The following is an 18,890-nucleotide window of genomic DNA, read 5'->3' on the forward strand; positions in this document are numbered from 1 at the left end:
TAAACTTTTTTTGGTACTGGGGGTTGAACCCAGGGGCACTTTGCCAATGAGTCACAGCCCCAACACTTTAAATCTTTTATTTTGACACAGGGTCTCACTAAATGGCTTAGGGCCTCCCTAAGTTGCTGAGACTGACCTTGAATTTACCGTCCTCCTGCCTCAGCCTCCTGAGTCACTGGGTTTACAGACGCATACCACTGCACCCAATTCTGAACTGAGATTTTGGTTTTGATTTTTGTTGTTGTTGTTGTTACTGGGGATTGAACCGAGGGGCAATTAACCACTGAGCCACATTACCATTCCTGAAATTTTGATCTCGATAAGCGTACAGATTGCTTAATGTAAATAAATTCACCTATAGCTTCCTTCTATGAACATTCATTGGACTAGTGCCATGTACCAAATTCTGTCCTAGACCCTGAAGACACAGCAGTGGACAGAACAAAAATGCTGCCTTTGTGGAACATTCTAGAAAGGGAGACAGATGAGAACTAAGATGAATGATTGGGAAATACTTAGTATATCCAATAAGGGTTCTGGAGAAAAATTAATTGTGGAAGAGGGGTGAGAGTGATTGTTAGGGTCTGGAGGTGGGTTTGAGATTTAAAAGTGTGGGGATCACAGAGGGTCAGCCTGACAGGTGACCAGAGGAGGGAGCCAGGGAGCTGTGAGGAATATTTCAGGACAAGTATATGTGCAAAGGCCCTGGGGTAGAGGCATATCTGGTGTGATGGAGCAATGAGGAGGCCCATGTGGCGGGAGGAGGGAAAGGACAGAGAGTCCAGGGCCTTGTTAGACTTTTGTTAGGAGAAAGGTGAGGCCCAGTGAGAAATCTTTGGCAAACCAGGGATGTGGCCTGACTCAGGTCTTCACAGGCTCCCTCTGGCCTCTATGGGATCCAATGGCAGAAGTTAGGAGTCCAAGACAAGAGGCCATAGCAATAGTCAAGGATGTGAATCATCTGATCCCAACGTGTAAATAAGAGAACACATCTAGAAGGGCCCAGTGGTGCACACCTGTAATCCCAGCTACTGGGGAGGCTGAGGTAGGAGAATGGCAAGTTCATAGCCAGCCTAGGCAACTTAACAAAACAGTCTCAAAATAAAATTTATAAAAGGGCTGGAGGTATGGCTCAGTGGTGGAGTGCTTGCTTAGCATGCTCACGGTCCTGGATTCAATTCCCTGTACAATTCTGACTCTGTCAGGTTCTAGAGCCTAGCACCAGTTCTGCATGAATCTCAGCTCCATCCCTCCTCATTTGCACCACCTGCTCTCTTGCATAGCCCTGAGCCTCAGTTTCTTTATTCATAAAATGGAGTACACAGGCCAGGCAAAGGTGGTACACGCCTGTAATCCCAATGGCTTGGAGGCTGAGGCAGGAGGATGGCAAAGTCAGCCTCAGCAACTTAGCGAGACCCTGTCTAAAATGAAATGTAAAAAATGTTGGGGATGTAGCTCAGTGGTTAAGTGCCCTTGGGTTTAATCCTCCATATCAAAAAAAAAAAAAAAATTTACAACAGTATGGACCCCTGAGGCTTCTGTGAGGGCTGGGGCTCAGAGAACTGATGTGCATTCAGCCCTTGGCCATGAGCTAGGAGAGCATGGTAAATGCCACTTACTGGGGATTATTCATATAACATAGTTTAAGAGTATAGAGTCAGAAACAGTGTTCAAATCTCAGCCCCCAGTGCCCATGTGACCCCAAGCAAGAGTTCTGACACTTTTCTTTCTTTCTTTCTTTCTTTTTTCTGTACTGGAAATTGAACCCAGGGGTGATTTACCACTGAGCTACATCTTCAGCATTTTTTTTTTTTTTTAAAGAGAGAGTGAGAGAGGAGAGAGAGAGAGAGAGAGAGAGAATTTTTAATATTTATTTTTTAGTTCTCGGCAGACACAACATCTTTTTTTTTTTTTTTTTTTAGACAGGATCTTGCTAAATTGCTTAAGGCCTGGCTAAATTGCTGAGGCTGGCCTTGAACTTGGGATCCTCCTGCCTCAGCCTCCTGAGCTACTGGGATTACAGGCGTGCACCAACACATCTTGCTTAAGCATTTCTGTGCCTCAGATTCTTCACTGGGCCATCTGCCCTCAAAACATCATTGTGAGGATGACATATTCTTTTTTTTTAATATTTATTTTTTAGTTGTAGTTGGACACAATATATTTATTTTACCTTAATTATTTTTTTAGTTGTAGATGGACACAATATCCTTATTTTACTTATTTACTTATTTTATGTGGTGCTGCGGATCGAACCCAGTGCCTCACGCATTCGAGGCAAGTGCTCAACCACTGAGCTGCAACCCCAGCCCTATCTTTATTTTATTTATTTATTTTTATGTGGTGCTAGGATCGAACCCAGGACCTCACACGTGCTAGGCGAGCACTCTACCACTGAGCCCCAGCCCCAGCCCCAAGGAAGATGAAGCATTCTTGGAAGAAAATGTCATGTTTAGTGCCTGTCGCCTACAGTAGGCACTCTGTTTTTTTTTCTGTATTTCTAAGCTTCTCTACCCAGTTGTTTTTCTCAAACCCTTTGTCAAAGGGACTTGTCTGAGCAGCTGAGATGCTCATTACTTAGGGACAAACTTCTGGGAGGGCGGGGGCTGCTGGCCTGGGTGTGTGGGCGAGGCCTTGGGCCACTGCAGCCCTTGGGGACTTGGCCGGTGTCCGGAAGCTGTGGGGGCTGGGTGGCATCTGATGTTCTGGCACAAGCATTGTGTTGGGGCAGCCTGTGTCCCGTGGGCCTGATCTAACAGCCCAACTTCCCATTCCCTCTCCCCCACTGACTCAGTCAGGGTCTTGATCCATTTTCTGTTGCAAGTTACCATACCTTAGACGGAGGGTTATAAAGAAAAGTCTACTTGGCTTGCAGTTCTGGTCCAAGGTTGAGGGGCTGCATCTGCCCATCTTCCTGGTGGAGTCGCCAAGTGACACAGGGAGGGAATCACATGGTGAGCGATAGGGAGCGTACAAATTTAGAATCTCTTTTGCTTCTTGTGCTGGGGATGGAACCCAGGGCCTCTTATGCACCTAAATCCCTGAGCCACTGAGCCACTGGGAATGAACCCAGGATGCTCTACCCCTGAGCCACATCCCAGCCCTTATTTATTTATTTATTTATTTGGGCGGGGCCACCAGAGATTGAACTCAGAGGCGCTCGACCTCGGAACCACATCTCCAACCCTATTTTGTGTTTTATTTAGAGAGAGGGTTTCACTGAGTTGCTTAGCACCTCGCTAAATTGCTGGGGCTGGCTGTGAATTCATGATCCTCCTGCCTCAGCCTCCCCAGCTGCTGGGATGACAGAAGTGTGGACACCACCACGCCCAGCAATCCCAGCTCTTTATATTTTTTTATTTTTGAGACAGGGTCTTGGCCAATTTGCTGAGGCTGGCCTTGAACTGGTGATCCTTCTGCTGCAGCCTCCCAGGTTGCAGGGATGACAGTCAGTGCCACCATGCCTGGCTCCCCCTCTTCTTATAAAACCACCAGTGCTCAGTTGGGGGGACTCAACCCAAAGGATCCTGAAATTAGGATTACTGGGGATTATTCACAATAACAGATTATTCCCATAACACATCCAGTAATCTTAACTACTTCCCAAAGGCCCCACCTCTAAACATCATGGTCCCCTTCAGTGTCTACCCTTTCTTTTTTTTAGTTTTAGATGGACACAATACCTTTACTTTATTTATTCATTTTTATGTGTTGCTGAGGATCGAACCCATGACTCACACATGCAAACAAGCACTCTACTACTGAGTTATAGCCCCAGCCCCAGTTTCTACCCTTGTTTTTTTTTTTTTTTTTGGGGGGGAGGGGGTACCAGGGATTGAACTCAGGGGCACTTGACCACTAAGTCACATCCCAAGCCCATTAAAAAAAATATTTATTATTTTTAGTTGTAGTTGGACACAATATCTTTTATTTTTACGTGGTGCTGAGGATCGAACCCAGGGCTTCACACATGCTAGGTGAGCGCTCTACCGCTGAGCCACAATCCCAGCCCCCAAGCCCATTTTTGTATTTTACTTAGAGACCGAGTCTCACCAATTTGCTTAGCACCTCACTTGCTGAGGCTCCTGTCTCAGCCTCGCAATCCTCCTGCCTCAGCCTCTTGAGCCTTGGCATTACAGGCATGTGCCACCTCGCCTGGCAGTTTCTACCCTCATAATACTTAACAAGGGGATCTAAACTCCATGAGTTTCAGAGAGGACAAACTACATTTGAACCATAGCAGTCAGGATCTGCCAAAGAAAAGTTCTGATTCGGCTCCAGAGGGGCTCTGCTCCGATTCCCGTCTCTGTCCTCCACCAGCTGTGTGGCTTAAGTGATTGTTTTTGGTTCCCCTTATCAAGTGAGAACAATTTATATACAGTTAGCTTATTTATTTATTTTTTCTTCTGGTGGTGCTGGAGATTGAACCAAATGCTGGGCAAATGCTCCACCACTGAGCCACACCCAGCCCTTAGCACTTTTTTTTTTTTAACACTTTTTTAGTTGTTGATGGACCTTTATTTTCTTCATTTTTTTATATGTGGTGCCGAGAATTGAACCCAGTGCCTCACACATGTGCGGCAAGCACTCTACCACTGAGCCATAACCCCAGCCCCCTTAGCATTTCTTGAAGCGATGAACCTAGGTGATCTTGGAGCATCAAGTTCTTGCAACACCTTCAAAAGAAATGTCAGTATTAGCTTCATTCTCCAGTCAGGAAAATGGCAGCTGAGAGATGGAAAGGTGTGGCCAACATCCTCCAAGAAGGATGGGAGCCCCGCTGGGTCTGACACCCCTTACCCCTACTTCTAAGCTGTGGACCCTTTGGAACAATTACATTCCTTCTCAGAGTGTTCAATCCCCCATACCCATTGTGGGGAATAAATGAGTGATGTACCATTTGTACTTAATGCTGACATTGTAGTGGAAAAGCAGCCACCAAAGAGAGTATGAAACATACGAGTCTCGCATGTGTGAAGAAAACTTCTTAAATCGGACACCGAGGCGCACACCTGTAATTTCAGCAGCTCTGGAGGCTGAGGCAGGAGGGTGGCAAGTTCAAAGCCAGCCTCAGCAACAGCGAGATGCTAAGCAACTCAGTGAGACCCTGTCTCTAAATAAAATACAAAATAGGGCTGGGGATGTGGCTTACTGGTTGAGTGGCCCTGAGTTCAATCCCTGATACCAAAAAAAAAAAACACTTATAGAAAACTTTATGGACACTAACATGTATATATTTTTATTATTCGTTCTACTTATTTGTTAACATGTATATTTGTCGTGAGGGGGCAAAGTTGCGATGTATGCAGCCGAGGGGGAGAAATAAAGAATGTCCATGTGCTTCTGCTCTTTTTAATGTTTTACTCACTCAAATACTCAATATAATTTTGCTCTATAGGTTCTTAATCAAGAAAGCAACAATCTCATGGGGCTGGGGATGTGGCTCAAGCGGTAGCGCGCTCGCCTGGCATGCGTGCGGCCCGGGTTTGATCCTCAGCACCACGTACAAACAAAGATGTTGTGTTCGCCGAGAACTAAAAAAAAGAAAATATTAAAAAATTCTCTCTCTCTCTCTCTCTCTCTTCTCTCTCTCTCTCTTAAAAAAAAAAAAAAAGAAAGAAAAGAAAGAAAGCGACAATCCCTAATGCTAGGCACTGCAATAGACATAACCAATGCACAGTAAACAATTCTAGATTAATTAATTCACAGCAAACAATTCTAGATTAATTCTAAGTACTGCAAACATGCTTAACCATGATAGGCTCATGACAGACATTCCCTCTGCGTGCTAAATTCAAAAGTCTCAAGCCTTAAGCTTTACATCTAACAGATGCACACTCACTCAGACAGCAGCAATCAGGTCCGGAACCAAGGCAGGCTTTTCCTCTCGTGGAGTGGACAACCAGTTGAGGAGGGGACCATATGGAGAAGTTTCTTCTCTCACCACGGTCCAGATGAGGCGGTAGAGTTTGAGGGTGGTGAGGATCATGCAGAGGATCAGAAAACAATGACAAGTGATGGGATGTCAGTCCTGGTCCTCTTCAGGCTGTCCAGCTCAGTGCTGGCTGAATCCCTGTTCATCAGCTCTATTATTTATACCACATTTTGGGGCTTTTGACCCCCCTTTCAATCCTTATCAGTTACCACCGGATTTCTCCACGACATCATTTACCCTGGGGTCAGAAACATCTGGTCTGGTGGTCTCCATCCTGATCTTTCTCTCTTATCAGGTGAGGACAGCCTGCCAGAGACTTCACTCTGTTTATCAGGGTGAGGGGAAGTGAATTGTCTGAGGGCCGCATTGGAGGGCTCTGTTAGATGTGCCTGGTGAGACTGCAGGTTTCAAACTGGAGTTTTTAAAAGGCCATCCTCATGATATCTCACATCATTTTCTCATTAAAAAAATCCTTTTAATTAAATTTAATTAATTTAAACTTTTTTTGTTGTTCTTTATTCTTTGTTTTTTTTTTTTTTTTTTTTTTAACTGGGGTTGTGGCTCAGTGGTAGAGTGCTCACCTAGTATGCATAAGGCACTGGGTTCGATCCTCAGCACCACATAAATATAAAATAAAGATATTGTGTCAACCTAAAAAGCTAAAAAATAAATATTGAAAAAAAAATATGTGGTACTTGCGTATGAGCACTGAGACAGGAGGATGGCAAGTTCAAGGCCAGTAGCAGCAACTTAGTGAGGCCCTAAGCAACTTAGTGAGATTCTATCTCAAAATAAAAGGGGCTGGGGATGTGGCTCAGTGGTTAAGCGCCCTTAGGTTCAATTTCTGGTACCAAAAATAAACAAACAGACACAAATAAATAATGACTGGGGCTGGGGTGTAGCTCAGTTGCTGGAGTGATGGCCTAGCACACACAGGCTCTAGATTCAATCCCCAACACAGAGGATAAAAAAAAAAAAAATAGAAGCAGCAGCAGCAGCAACTATGGCAGGCAGAGTACTCGCTCCCAAATATGTCCCCACAGTAATTTCCTCAACCTGGGTATATATTAGTTTACATGGCAAAAATGAAGCTTTGAAGATGAATTTAAACTAAGGATCTTAAAATAGCCGATTATTCTGCATAATCCAGGTGGACCCTTGGGCACCTGGACAAGAGTCCTTTTAAGTGAAAGAGGGAGGTGGGGAATCAGAGAAGGACATGTGACAATTGTAGCTGACATGGGCTTGAGGGGATTATGAACTTTAAAGATGGTCAAAAGCCTGCTGTGCTGGTGCAAGCCTATAATGCCAGCTAATCCCAGCTACTCAAGAGGCAGAAGGATTGGAAATTCAAGGCCAATTTGGGCAGTTTAGCAAGACCCTGTTTCAAAATTAAAAATTTTTAGAAAAGGGCTGGATATGTAACTCAGTTGGTAGATCAGTTGCCCAGCATGTATGAGACCCCAGATTCCATCCCCAGTACCACACATAGAAAAAAATAAAGGTGATAAGAAATGAAGCTTCTAGAACCTGGAATCAATTCGTCCCTAGAATCTCAGAAGACTCTACAGTTCCTCAGAGAATTTCAGAGAATCTAGAATTCCCAGAAGATGCTTAATCTCAGCCTAGGGAGATGCATGTTGGACTTCTGATTTCCTGAACTGTAGGATAATTGCCTGGGGTGCACCTTGTGGCAAGGAGGGTGCTGAGGATGTGGGAGGTCGTGGGTTTGAGCTCCAGCTGCTGCAAAAATTAAAAATAAGCCAGGCATGGTGTCACATACCTGTTATCCCAGCAGTTTGGGAGGCTGAGGCAGGAGGATCTTGAATTCAAAGCCAGCCTCAGCAATTTAGCAAGGCACTAAGCATCTCAGTGAGACCCTGTCTCTAAAAAAATACAAAATAGAGCTGGATATGGCTTAGTGGTTAAGTGCCCCTGAGTTCAATTCCCAATACCAATTAAATAAATAAAAGTAAAATACATTTTTTTCTTTTTTGAGTGCCATGGATTGAACTCAAGAGCACTCAACCACTGAGCCTCATCCCCAGCCCTATTTTATATTTTATTTATTTTTTGATACCAGGGACTAAACTCAGGGACACTCAACCACTGAGCCACATCTCCAGCCCTTTTTTTTTTTTTTTTTGTATTTTATTTAGAGACAGGGTCTCACTGAGTTGTTTAGTGCCTCGCTTTTTGCTGAGGCTGGCTTTGAACTTGAGATCCTCCTACTTCAGCCTCTGTGTTATTTTAAGTCATCAAATTGATGGTTTTGTTCCAGCAACCATAGGAAACTCATACAGGAGTTAGACAAGCTGTTCGTTGTTCACAGACTTTGAGATGATGGGCATGTTATTTCTCTCAGCTTCATTTACTGCATCTGTCCAATAAACTTAATGGTAGGATCAATCTCACAAAGAAGTTGCTGTACAGATTAAAATTGAGGTCAATTCTGTGAACTTTATTTATTTATTTTTGATACTGGGCCTGAACCCAGGGATGCTCTATCACTAAGTGCATTCCCAGCCCTTTTATTTTTTATTTGGAGACCTTGAACTCAAGGTCCTCAACCTCAGCTGAGATTACAGGCATACACCACTGCCTCTGGCAACTGTATAATATTTTAGAAGATTGCCCAGCACATAGCAAACGTCAGGAAAATGGGGACATGAGTACTGTTTTGATGGTATCTTCCAGCATGCTTGCAGAGATTTGTTCAGCCAATTCCCCATCTGGCAGGTTTTGGATTGGGCTCAATTAAAAACCATTAGTATTTGCCACTCTCTTCCCTTCAACCCCACCCAGTAAGGTTCTTAAGAGCTAATGGAACCCATAGATGGCAAGGTCAATGTTCCCTCTTTTTTTTTTTTTTTTTTTTTTTTTTAAGAGTGTGAGAGAGGAGAGAGAGAGAAAATTTTTAATATTTATTTTTAGTTCTCGGCGGACACAACATCTTTGTTGGTATGTGGTGCTGAGGATGGAACCCGGCCGCACGCATGCCAGGCGAGTGCGCTACCGCTTGAGCCACATCCCCAGCCCCCAATGTTCCCTCTTATGTTTCCTGAGAGCCCACAAGGCCAGGATGGGAGCCAACCCCGTCCCAGGTGCCCCTCTGTATTTTTAGCTTCATCTCACAGAGGGGTGATTCATGTTCACCCAGCCAGGTCCTGCTGCCACACCCCTGGCACCAAATCCTCAGGCCTGCCACTGTTTCCCTGAGTGAAAGAGCTGGCTGAGGGGCTGGGGATGTGGCTCAAGCGGTAGCGCTCGCCTGGCATGCGTGCGGCCCGAGTTCGATTCTCAGCACCACATACAGACAAAGATGTGTCCGTCGAGAACTAAAAGTAAATATTAAAAATTTTCTCTCTCTCCTCTCTCACTGTCTCTTAAAAAAAAAAAAAAAAAAGAAAGAAAAGAAAGAGCTGTCTGAGACCACCGGAGTATCTCCCTTCCTAGTGTGGCCTTGTCATGCTCAGACACCCTCAGTGGCTCCTACTTGACCAGTCACACCTAGATTGGGGATGGGCCTCCTTGGTGACAGATAAATTGCATTTCCTCCCTGAGCTTTCTTTCCTCTGCCTTCTCTGTGTTGACAGAGTCTCCATTATGGCAAAGAGTCTGAAAGGTCTTGAGACCTCCTGGGTCAACACTGACTTTTCTTTTTTTTTTTTTTTTTTCTTCTTTCTTTGTGGTGCTAAGGATTGAACCCAGGATCTTATGCATGCTAGGCAAGCACTCTACCTCTGCTACCCTCCAACCTTTTTTTTTGATACAGGGTCTTTCTGAGTAGTCCAGGTTGGCTTCAAACTTGTGCTCCTCCTGCCTTAGCTTCCCCGAGTTGCTGTATAAACAAAAGCTTGATCCTTGTCTCCAAAGCCAATTAATGCCAATTTAATAATGAGAAAAAAGGAAAAAGTTTTATTGTTTTGCTAGCTCCAGGCCCAGAGGCTGTGATTCTGCCCATCTGGAGGAACAACAGGGGGATTTTAAAAGACCTATTCAAAGGCTACTTTTCTGGTGTGAGCTGATGGTGTGTTAGGATTCACTTGTTAATTTGGGAGATATTCACTTCCTAGATCCTGTAGCTGACATCTCCCTCCTGTTGAGCCCATATAACTCCTAGTAATCTTGTTCCCTGCCTCAGGTTAGAGGGAGAGGGAGTAGAGGAAAAGGAAAACACATCCCTTTTAAAAATAAGCCTCAGAGCTATATTCAAAAGGTGAAGTGGGCCACTGTTACAGCAGGACCACAGGCATGTGCCCCACCCCTGTGGCAGCCTGTAGACAGATACTGCAGCTAACACCAAAAACTTCTGGTAATCCCTTATCTCTCCTCCCACATGCCTTGCTGGTCTCACTTCCTATCACACGGTAGATGTGTCTCCTGTTTTCCTTCTCATACTTGTAATACTTCTGTTTTTTTTATATATTTGCATGATTAATCCATGTGGAATTTATTTTGCTATGCGTTTGGGGGTGGGGTTAAGTTTATTTTCCTCCAAATATGCATCAAGGCTACTGACCAAAGAATTTGCCCTCTCCTTGAAGACTGAGAATTCTACCTTTGTCATATATTAAATTATTTTAAGTAAAAAATATCCAGAAACTAACTTTTTTGTTGTTGTTTGTTTTTTTTTTTTTTTGTCCTGGGGATGGAACCTGGGACCTTGAGAGTGCTAGGCAAGCACTCTTCCACCGAGCTACACCCCTAGTCCTTCACAAATTTGTTTTTAAAATATGTGTACCTTGGGCTGGGACTGTAGCTTAGTGGCAGAGCACTTGCCTAATGTGTGAGGCACTGGGTTTGATCCTCAGCATCACATAAAAAATTAAATAAATAAAATAAAAGGCATTCTGTCCATCTGCAACTACAAAAATGTGTGTGTGTGTGTGTGTGTGTGTGTGTGTGTGCGCCTTTAGCCCTGAATAGTGGCACAGTCCTCTAATCTTGGTTACTGGTGGGGGCAGATACTGAAGTTAGAGGATGACAAATTCAAGGCCAGCCTGGGCAATATAGTGAGACCTTGATTCAAAATAAAAACAAAAAGGACTGGGGGTTGTGGCTCAGTGGTAGAGTGCTGGCTTAGCATGCAGGAGGCACTGGGTTCCATCCTCAGCACCACATAAATGTAAAATAAAGATATTGTAATAATTAAGAATAATTATTTAAAAAAAAAAAAAGGCTGGGGATATAGCTCAGTGGTAAAGTGCACCTGGGTTCAATCTCTAATACATTTAAAAACAAAAACAACCCTGCACATTGATGACTCTAAGCTGTATTTCTCAGTCTTAGTTCTATGTGTATGGATTATATATTGTGCTTATTCATTCATCAAGCCCTTACTGAGGTCCTGTTTTATGCGGTGTGCTACGCTGGTCACTGGAGACAGAGCTAAGAACAAAAGAGACAACTTCCTGCGCATTTCAGCCAGGAGACAAAAGGGCACACACTCAACAACCAATAAGTAAAAGACAGTGACAACAGACAACGTTTAAAAGGCAGTGGAGCTGGCTCAGAAACAAGCACACACTTGGTCCTAGCTACTTGTGATGTTAAGGCAGGAGGATCTCTTGAGCCCAGAGGTTTCAGGTCAACTGTGGCAACGTACTGAGACCCTGGCTATATAAAATGTTAAAATAAAATGAATGTGAGAGATAGAAGAGAAAGGGGCCCTGTTTTATCTGTTTGTTTATTTGCTTATTTATTTTTTGTGTTAATGAGGATGAACCAGGACCTAGTGCTCACTAGGAATGTGCTCTAGCACTGAGCTATACTGTTTAGATAAGTTGGGCAGAGGAGACCTCTCCAAGGAGACACTTTAGCAGAGGACCAAGGAGGTGCTACACGTAGACATCTGGAAAAAGAGTTTCTATGCGGAGGGAACAGAACCGCCAGTACAAAGGCCCCGAGGTGTCTGGTGGGGATTTTCTGGTACAGTCAGGAGGCTGGTGAGAGCGGGCCAAGAAGAGGCCATGATGAAGATTTCCGCTTTTCCTCAGAGCAACATGGAGGCCACCGAGGGTTCTGAGCAGAGGAGGGTGCACTCTGATTTAGGAGCCTGCTGTAGAGAAGACAGACTGGAGCCTGGGTGAGCGCAGGTCTGTCAGGTGGAGGTGCCTGCAAGGGTCCAGGAAGGAAATGACCTGCTGTGTGACAGGGTAGGGAGCAGGAGGGGGATGAGGAAAGCTTGGTTCTGGAAGGGTCTGAAGGCAGGGCAGGTGTGTCCAGAGGGGGCTCCCAGGTTTCTGGCCTGAGCATCTGGATGGATGGAGCTGCCAATTACCATGTCTGGGCAGATTGAGGGACAATCATGGGTTCAAACTTGACCTTGCTGAGCATGAAGTGGCAGTGAGACTGCCATGTGGGGTGAGGGGAGGGAGGTGCCTCACAAATGTGGGGTGAGACCCATGTGAGGAAGCAGACATTTGGAGTTGTCAGTGAGGACCCTGTAGGTGGGGTATTGAGTTTGAGTGTCCTCCATGGACAGGTAGCCAGGAACAGATGAGGCTTGTGGCCTGGGACCAGCCTGATATCTGTCCACTGCTCAGACTGGGTGGGGTGGGACCAGCTGGCCTTAGGGCTGGCAGGGACTTCAGGAACCACAGGGTTTCTTTGGGAGCCCTGGTCACCCAAGGGCATGGCTTGGCGCCTTGGGCCTCGCCTGTTTGCTGAAGCCTGTGGTCCAGGGGTCAGGCAGGGCCTCCTTAGCTGGAGGCCAACAAGGGAGGTGGCATTTTCTCTAGGGGCAAACTAAGTCAGTGACCAGAGCCCCCCCCCCCCAGGGTGTTTCACTGAGGTAGCAACTGCTACAGGTATGGAACACCAAATGTAGGAATCTCACCACACTGACTGTAGACCCCCCATTGCTGAAGACACCCCCACGGGGACTGTATAATACCATTGATAACTTGTGGTGAGCTGTTCTGTGAACAACTGTCCTCAAAGGGTAGATTGGGAGGCCTTGTTGGGTGGTGGATCTGTAGTCCAAGCTAGGGGTTGGCTGAGAGAGGAGAATTGCTGGAGCCCCGGAGGGAGATCCTGTCTCAAAAAAGAAAAAGACTAAAATAAATAAAACTCCTTCACCGGTTTGAGTTTTCTATCCCAGTACTTCACAGTTGGTTGTTGGGGCCCAGCCATCTGCCTCAGTTTCTACACCTGCAGAATGGAACAGTGGAGGCGCCTCTTTAGGGTTGGAAACTGTTCCTAGCGGTGTCGCTAGGTGGGTGGCAGCAGGGTGGGCTCAGGCCCCAGGGTGAAGCCACCGGGTTCCCGGGTGGGGGCTGGGCCGGTGTGGGGGGCGGGGAGGGCTAAATCCGGCGGTTGGTGAGTGGCGGGAGCAGCTGCTGCCCGGATCGGCCCCCTCTTCCGTCCCTCCCCTCCGTCCCTTGGCTCGGGCCGGTCTGACCGGTTTGGGCCGCCCAGCCTGGCACTTGGCTGGGAGGAGCCGCCGCCAGTCGCTTGCTCGCTAGCTCCGGGTCTCTCTCGGGACGTCTGCGCGTCCAGACCCCGCGACTGCGAGGGCGCGGGAGCTGGCGGGCGCCGTCGGGGCCCGGCGCCCGCAGGGATGGGGGGCGATCGGCAGGATTACTACGGGAAGCACGGTAGGCTGAGCCCCGTCCCGCGCCCCGGGGCTGGCTCCTTGGAAGGCGCAGCCGGGGGACCTCGGGGACGGGAGGAAAGACCACTAGAGGCAGGAGCGGAATTGAAGATCTCTGCCTGAGCCCCCCATCCCCTGCCAGCCTCCCTCACCCCAGTTCTGTCCAGAGCTGCCTCTCATTCGTGCCTCCAAACCCCCTTCCCCTAAGGACCTGCTTCCGTAGCCCCTTCCGCTGCAGAAGCCCCCTGCCCCCATGTCACCTTGAACCTTCCCTTTCCGCCAGGTTCCCTTCCTGGTGTTCCACCTCTGGTCAGCCGCCAGCTGATAATCTCGCTGATATCTATGAGGGGCTCTCCCGCCCCGTGCAGTGGTATGCACTGACTGGGGACTTGGGTGTGGTGGCCTGGAGGTACAGTGGTGCCAAAAATTTGCACTAGCGTTCTAAATTTTACTCTTGCCCACGCAAAGCACACCTACGGTCATCTGGGGCAATGGGTTTTTTTGTTTTTTTTTTTTTTTTTTTAAAGAGAGAGTGAGAGAGAGAGAGAGAGAGAGAGAGAGAGAGAATTCTTAATACTTATTTTTTAGTTCTCGGCGGACACAACATCTTTGTTTGTATGTGGTGCTGAGGATCGAACCTGGGCCGCACGCATGCCAGGCGAGCGCGCTACCGCTTGAGCCACATCCCCAGCCCCTGGGACAATGGGTTTTGCAGCCTGTTCTTAGTTCAGATTTTCTGACCTACCTAACTTAATCCTGTTGACTTTCAGGAACTCCCCAGAAGTACGATCCTAGCTTCAAAGGACCCATTTACAACAGGTAAGGGCTCTGGAATCCTGGCAGCAGGAGATGCTATTCCTGCTTATACTGCCCCAACTCTTGTTTCTGCTCTCCTCCCTTCTGTTCTCCAGTAGACTGGTAATAAATATTTGCAACCTGATGGAAGGACTGATTTCTGTAATATACAAAGAAGACTTTACAGATTTTTTTTTTTTTTTTTTTTTTTTTTTTTGTGGAATCCAGGGGCACTCTACTACTGAGCTATGTCTCCACCTCTTTTTATTTTATTTTATTATTATTTTTGTTTTGAGACAGTATCTCACTAAGTAGCTTTGATGAGGGCGACCTTGAACTTTTTGTGATTCTCCTGCCTCAGCCTCATGTCTCTGGATTACATATGTGCACCACTGCACCTGACTAGATTTCTTCATCTCCACATCTTTTTTTTTTTTTTTTTTTTTTTTGATAGTGGGGATCAACTTTTCCATTGAACTACACTTCCAACTTTGCAAATGGATTTTAAGAATAAACAAATGATGGGATCAGATCATTAGATCATTGGCAGGAGAAGAAGTACTGAAGATAATGAACTTAAGAAAAAATGCTGAACTTCAGGAAAAAATAAAATAATGTAATTTAAAAGAATAACAGATTGTATTTCCCCCTCAGAGATTAGCACAGATAAAAGATTGACACATATTCTGCTCTGAAATTAATTGGTGCAGTCTTTATTTTAATCAATTTATTTTTTGCAATACTAGGGATCCAACCTGGCTGGGATTTTGCAAATGGCTAGGCAAGTATTCTACCACTGAGCTACATTCCTAGCCCTGATCTTTTATTTTGAGGTAGATTCTCACTAAATTGCTCAAACTGACTTTGAATTTGAGATCCTCTTGCCTCAGCCTCCAGAATAGCTGGGATTACAGGTTTGCACCACCAAGCCCTGCTAGTCTTTATTTATTTTTGAGATAGGGTCTTGCCATATTCCCCAGTCTGGCCTAAACTCCTAGGCTCAAGTGATCCTCCTGGGTAATGGGGACTACAGATTCATACATCCATAACTGGCTGGTACAGTTTTTTTGGGGAGGTAATTGAAAATGTAAAGTTTCTATTTTCTTTTACCTCCTGGTACTAGGGATTGAACTCAGGAGTGCTCTACTACTGAGTTACACCCCCAAACTCTTTTTCTGTTTTATGACAGGGTCTCTCTAAATTGCCTAGGCTGGCCTTGAACTTGTGATCCTCCTACCTCAGCCTCCTGAGTCTCTGGGATTACAGGTGTGCACCACTGTGCCCAACTGGAATATAAAATTTTCTTAATGTAAATTTCTTGGTTCCCAAACCTTTAATTCTTTTAAAAAATTTTTTGGTTTTGGTTTGTTTGTTTTTTGCGTTTCTGGGGATGGACCCCAAAGCCAGGAAGGAGCACGCTAGGCAATCACCCTACCACTGAGCTTCACTCACTGCCCCCCAAATTTTAATTTTAGGGAAAAAAATTTCCAATAAACCTTGCACACATGCTCAAAATGTTATTAGAAATTGCTGGTAAAGGGGCTGGGGATGTGGCTCAAGCGGTAGCGCTCGCCTGGCATGCGTGTGGCCCGGGTTTGATCCTCAGCACCACATACAAACAAAGATGTTGTGTCCGCCGATAACTAAAAAATAAATGTTAAAAAATTCTCTCTCTCTCTATCTTAAAAAAAAAAAAAAAGAAATTGCTGGTAAAGATGTGGTAAAATCGGGGCTGAGGATGTGGCTCAAGCAGTAGTGCGCTCGCCTGGCATGCATGTGGCCCGGGTTCGGTCCTCAGCACCACATACCAACAAAGATGTTGTGTCTGCCAAAAACTGAAAAATAAATATTAAAAAAATTCTCTCTCTCTCTCTCTTAAAAAAAATGTGGTAAAATAACCAGGTGGAGTGGTACATGCCTCTAATCCTAGCCACTCAGGAGGTTGAGGCAGGAGGATGGCAAATTCGAGGCCAGCCTTGGCAACTTAGTGAGATCCTAAACAATTTAGTAAGACCCTGTCTCAAAATATAAAATAAAAGATAAAAAGGACTGGATATGTGACTCAGTGGTAAAGTGTCCCTGTGTTCAATTCCCAGTACCTAAAGAAGAAAAAGGAAATGATGTGGGGAAATGAACACTGAAGCACGAGAGAGCTTCACATTCCTGTCATAACCCTCTTTCGAGGACAGTGCAGCATTTAGATATCAAAACGTAAAATGCATATACCCTTTGGCACAGCATTCAAGCTACTCAGGAAAATGTATATCATGCATGGAAACGGGTACCTAAGGGCCGATGGACCCTTGCCCTGACACTCTTCCTCTGTTCCAGGGGTTGCACGGATGTCATCTGCTGTGTGCTGCTTCTTCTGGCCATTGTGGGTTATGTGGCCGTGGGCATCATAGGTGAGTAGAGGAGCCCTTAGGAGAAGGTGGGTTCTAGGATGGGAGGGGACAGTGCAGCCTCTGGGGCAGGGGGAAGGCTGCTGCTCAAAGGTAGCTGAATCCCTCCACAGCTTGGACCCATGGGGACCCTCGAAAGGTGATCTATCCTACTGACAGCCGTGGGGAGTTCTGCGGGCAGAAAGGCACAAAAAATGCGTGAGTGGGCTTCCCTTGCTGGGCAGAAGGGCTTCATAAGAACAGGGGGTGGTTCTGGGCTTTCCCCGTCTTGTCCGTTATTAATCCAGTCCACAAGTACAGTCATCCCTCAGCACCCAAGGGTGGTTTCTTCCAGGACCCCCTGCAAAATGATTGGACGCTCCAGTCTCTCAATAAAGGGAATAGTATTTGCTCAGGATCAAGGCACATCCTTCAGTAGACTTCAGCACCTCTCATCATGTAAGATGATTTCGAGTGCACAATACAATATAAATGCTACATAAACGTTAGTGTACCGTGCTGTTTAGAGAATAACAAGAAAGGCAAGTCTCTACTTCTTCCTTTTTTTTGCATGTGCAAGTGGTGGGGACCCAGCCAGGGCTTCAAGTTTGCACCATCTACCACAGAGCCATGCCCTTGGCCTCTGAGCCTCCTTTTCTTCTGTTTTGAGTTTGACGATCTAAGACCTGAACAGAGTTTGGATAGTGTCTGTCATGGAACAACTGCTGTGAGATTTTATTTTTGTTCATTTGTTTTTACGGAGGATTGAACCCAGGGACTCTACCACTGAGCCACATCTCTAGTCCTTTTTCATTTTTATCTTGAGATAGAATCTTGCTAAGTTACCCAGGCTGAACTTGAACTTACCATCCTCCTGCCCAGTACCCCAAGTCATTGGGACGACAGAGGCCTGGCTTCTGGTTTTCATTGATTTTTATGTGTGTGTCAGGGGTTGAGACTCCTTGACTATTTATTTCCATCCTCCCTTCTCCAACCCTAGGAACAAACCCTTCCTATTCTACTTCAACATTGTGAAGTGTGCCAGCCCCCTGGTCCTGCTGGAATTCCAGTGTCCCACCCCACAGGTAACTTGTCCCCACCTCTCCGCTTTGCTCCCCTCGTTCACTTTCTGTGCCCCATAAATGTGGGGTGGAACCTGGTCCCTAAGTGGGGATCTGCTGTCTGTCTTGACTGCTCTCGTCTTTCTGCCCCCAGATCTGTGTGGAGAAATGCCCCGACCGCTACCTCACCTTCCTGAGTGCCCGAAATAGTCGGGACTTCGAGTACTATAAGCAGTTCTGTGTTCCTGGCTTCCAGAACAATAAGGTGAGCAGGAAGCTGCCCTGGGTGCTCAGGCATGCATCTAGTGGTGCCAGCCTGGGGGCATTGCCTCTTCCCTCTCTCTCTTGGCAGGGTCTGGCAGAAGTGCTTCGAGATGGTGACTGCCCTGCTGTTCTCACCCCCAGCAAACCCTGTGAGTCTGGAGTTCCATAAGGCCAGGCTGGGGTGGAGGAGGGTCTGCAGGGCTCAGCCTGACAGCTCGTGTCCCCTGTTGCCTCCAGTGGCCCGGCGCTGCTTCCCAGCCATCCATGCCCGCAAAGGGGTCCTCATGGTGGGCAATGAGACAACCTATGAAGATGGACACGGCTCTCGGAAGAACATCACAGAACTGGTGGAGGGTGCCAAGTGAGGATTGAGGCCCCCACATTGGTGTCATACTGCCCTGGCTGGGAGAGGGCATACCCTGGGCCGGGAGGGGTTCTGTCCTGAGCCTCTCCTATCTTCCCCCAGAAAGGCCAATGGCGTTCTGGAGGCACGACAGCTAGCTATGCGGATATTTGAAGATTATACCGTCTCTTGGTACTGGATTGTCATGTGAGTTAGAGGGAAGGTGGCTCTCCCCTGGCTGCCCCATCTGAGGCTCTTATAGGATAGGATCTTCTAATGTCCCTATTTTATCCCCCAGAGGCCTGGTCATTGCCATGGTGCTGAGCCTCCTTTTCATCGTCCTGCTGCGCTTCTTGGCTGGCATTATGGTCTGGGTGATGATCGTCATGGTGATTCTGGTGCTGGGCTATGGTGTGTCTCCCTCCCTCTGTATCCACCCTTGCCTGCAGTCTATAGAATGCTCATGCCCTTTGACCTGTTTATAAGAGCTGCCAGTTGAAAACAGCTTCGGTGC

The 18,890-nt window shown here is 46.4% G+C and overlaps 1 protein-coding gene and 1 long non-coding RNA gene across 5 annotated transcripts in view; both read left to right on the forward strand.

Moving 5' to 3' along the window:
* Positions 1–18,890, forward strand: part of SLC44A2 (solute carrier family 44 member 2 (CTL2 blood group)) — a 31,343-nt gene that overhangs the window by 4,910 nt on the left and 7,543 nt on the right. For 2 of the 4 annotated variants that reach the window (XM_081283870.1, XM_081283868.1), the window contains exons 1-10: positions 13,356–13,536; positions 14,303–14,351; positions 16,659–16,732; positions 16,843–16,927; positions 17,709–17,793; positions 17,924–18,034; positions 18,122–18,182; positions 18,271–18,394; positions 18,500–18,583; positions 18,675–18,787. In XM_081283870.1, the coding sequence (XP_081139996.1) occupies positions 13,500–13,536; positions 14,303–14,351; positions 16,659–16,732; positions 16,843–16,927; positions 17,709–17,793; positions 17,924–18,034; positions 18,122–18,182; positions 18,271–18,394; positions 18,500–18,583; positions 18,675–18,787 (823 nt within the window). In that variant the 5' untranslated portion in view covers positions 13,356–13,499. Of the gene's footprint in view, positions 1–13,355; positions 13,537–14,302; positions 14,352–16,658; positions 16,733–16,842; positions 16,928–17,708; positions 17,794–17,923; positions 18,035–18,121; positions 18,183–18,270; positions 18,395–18,499; positions 18,584–18,674; positions 18,788–18,890 lie in introns of those variants that run through there. The other 2 variants (XM_081283867.1, XM_081283869.1) reach the window with 1 other exon arrangement.
* Positions 16,938–17,436, forward strand: LOC308643744. The gene is made up of 2 exons (XR_014020798.1): positions 16,938–17,167; positions 17,289–17,436. It is a non-coding gene; the product is annotated as an uncharacterized lncRNA (long non-coding RNA).

The sequence above is a fragment of the Spermophilus citellus genome (genome assembly GCF_964194105.1).
Source record: "Spermophilus citellus genome assembly, chromosome: 3".
NCBI classification, from domain to species: domain Eukaryota; kingdom Metazoa; phylum Chordata; class Mammalia; order Rodentia; family Sciuridae; genus Spermophilus; species Spermophilus citellus.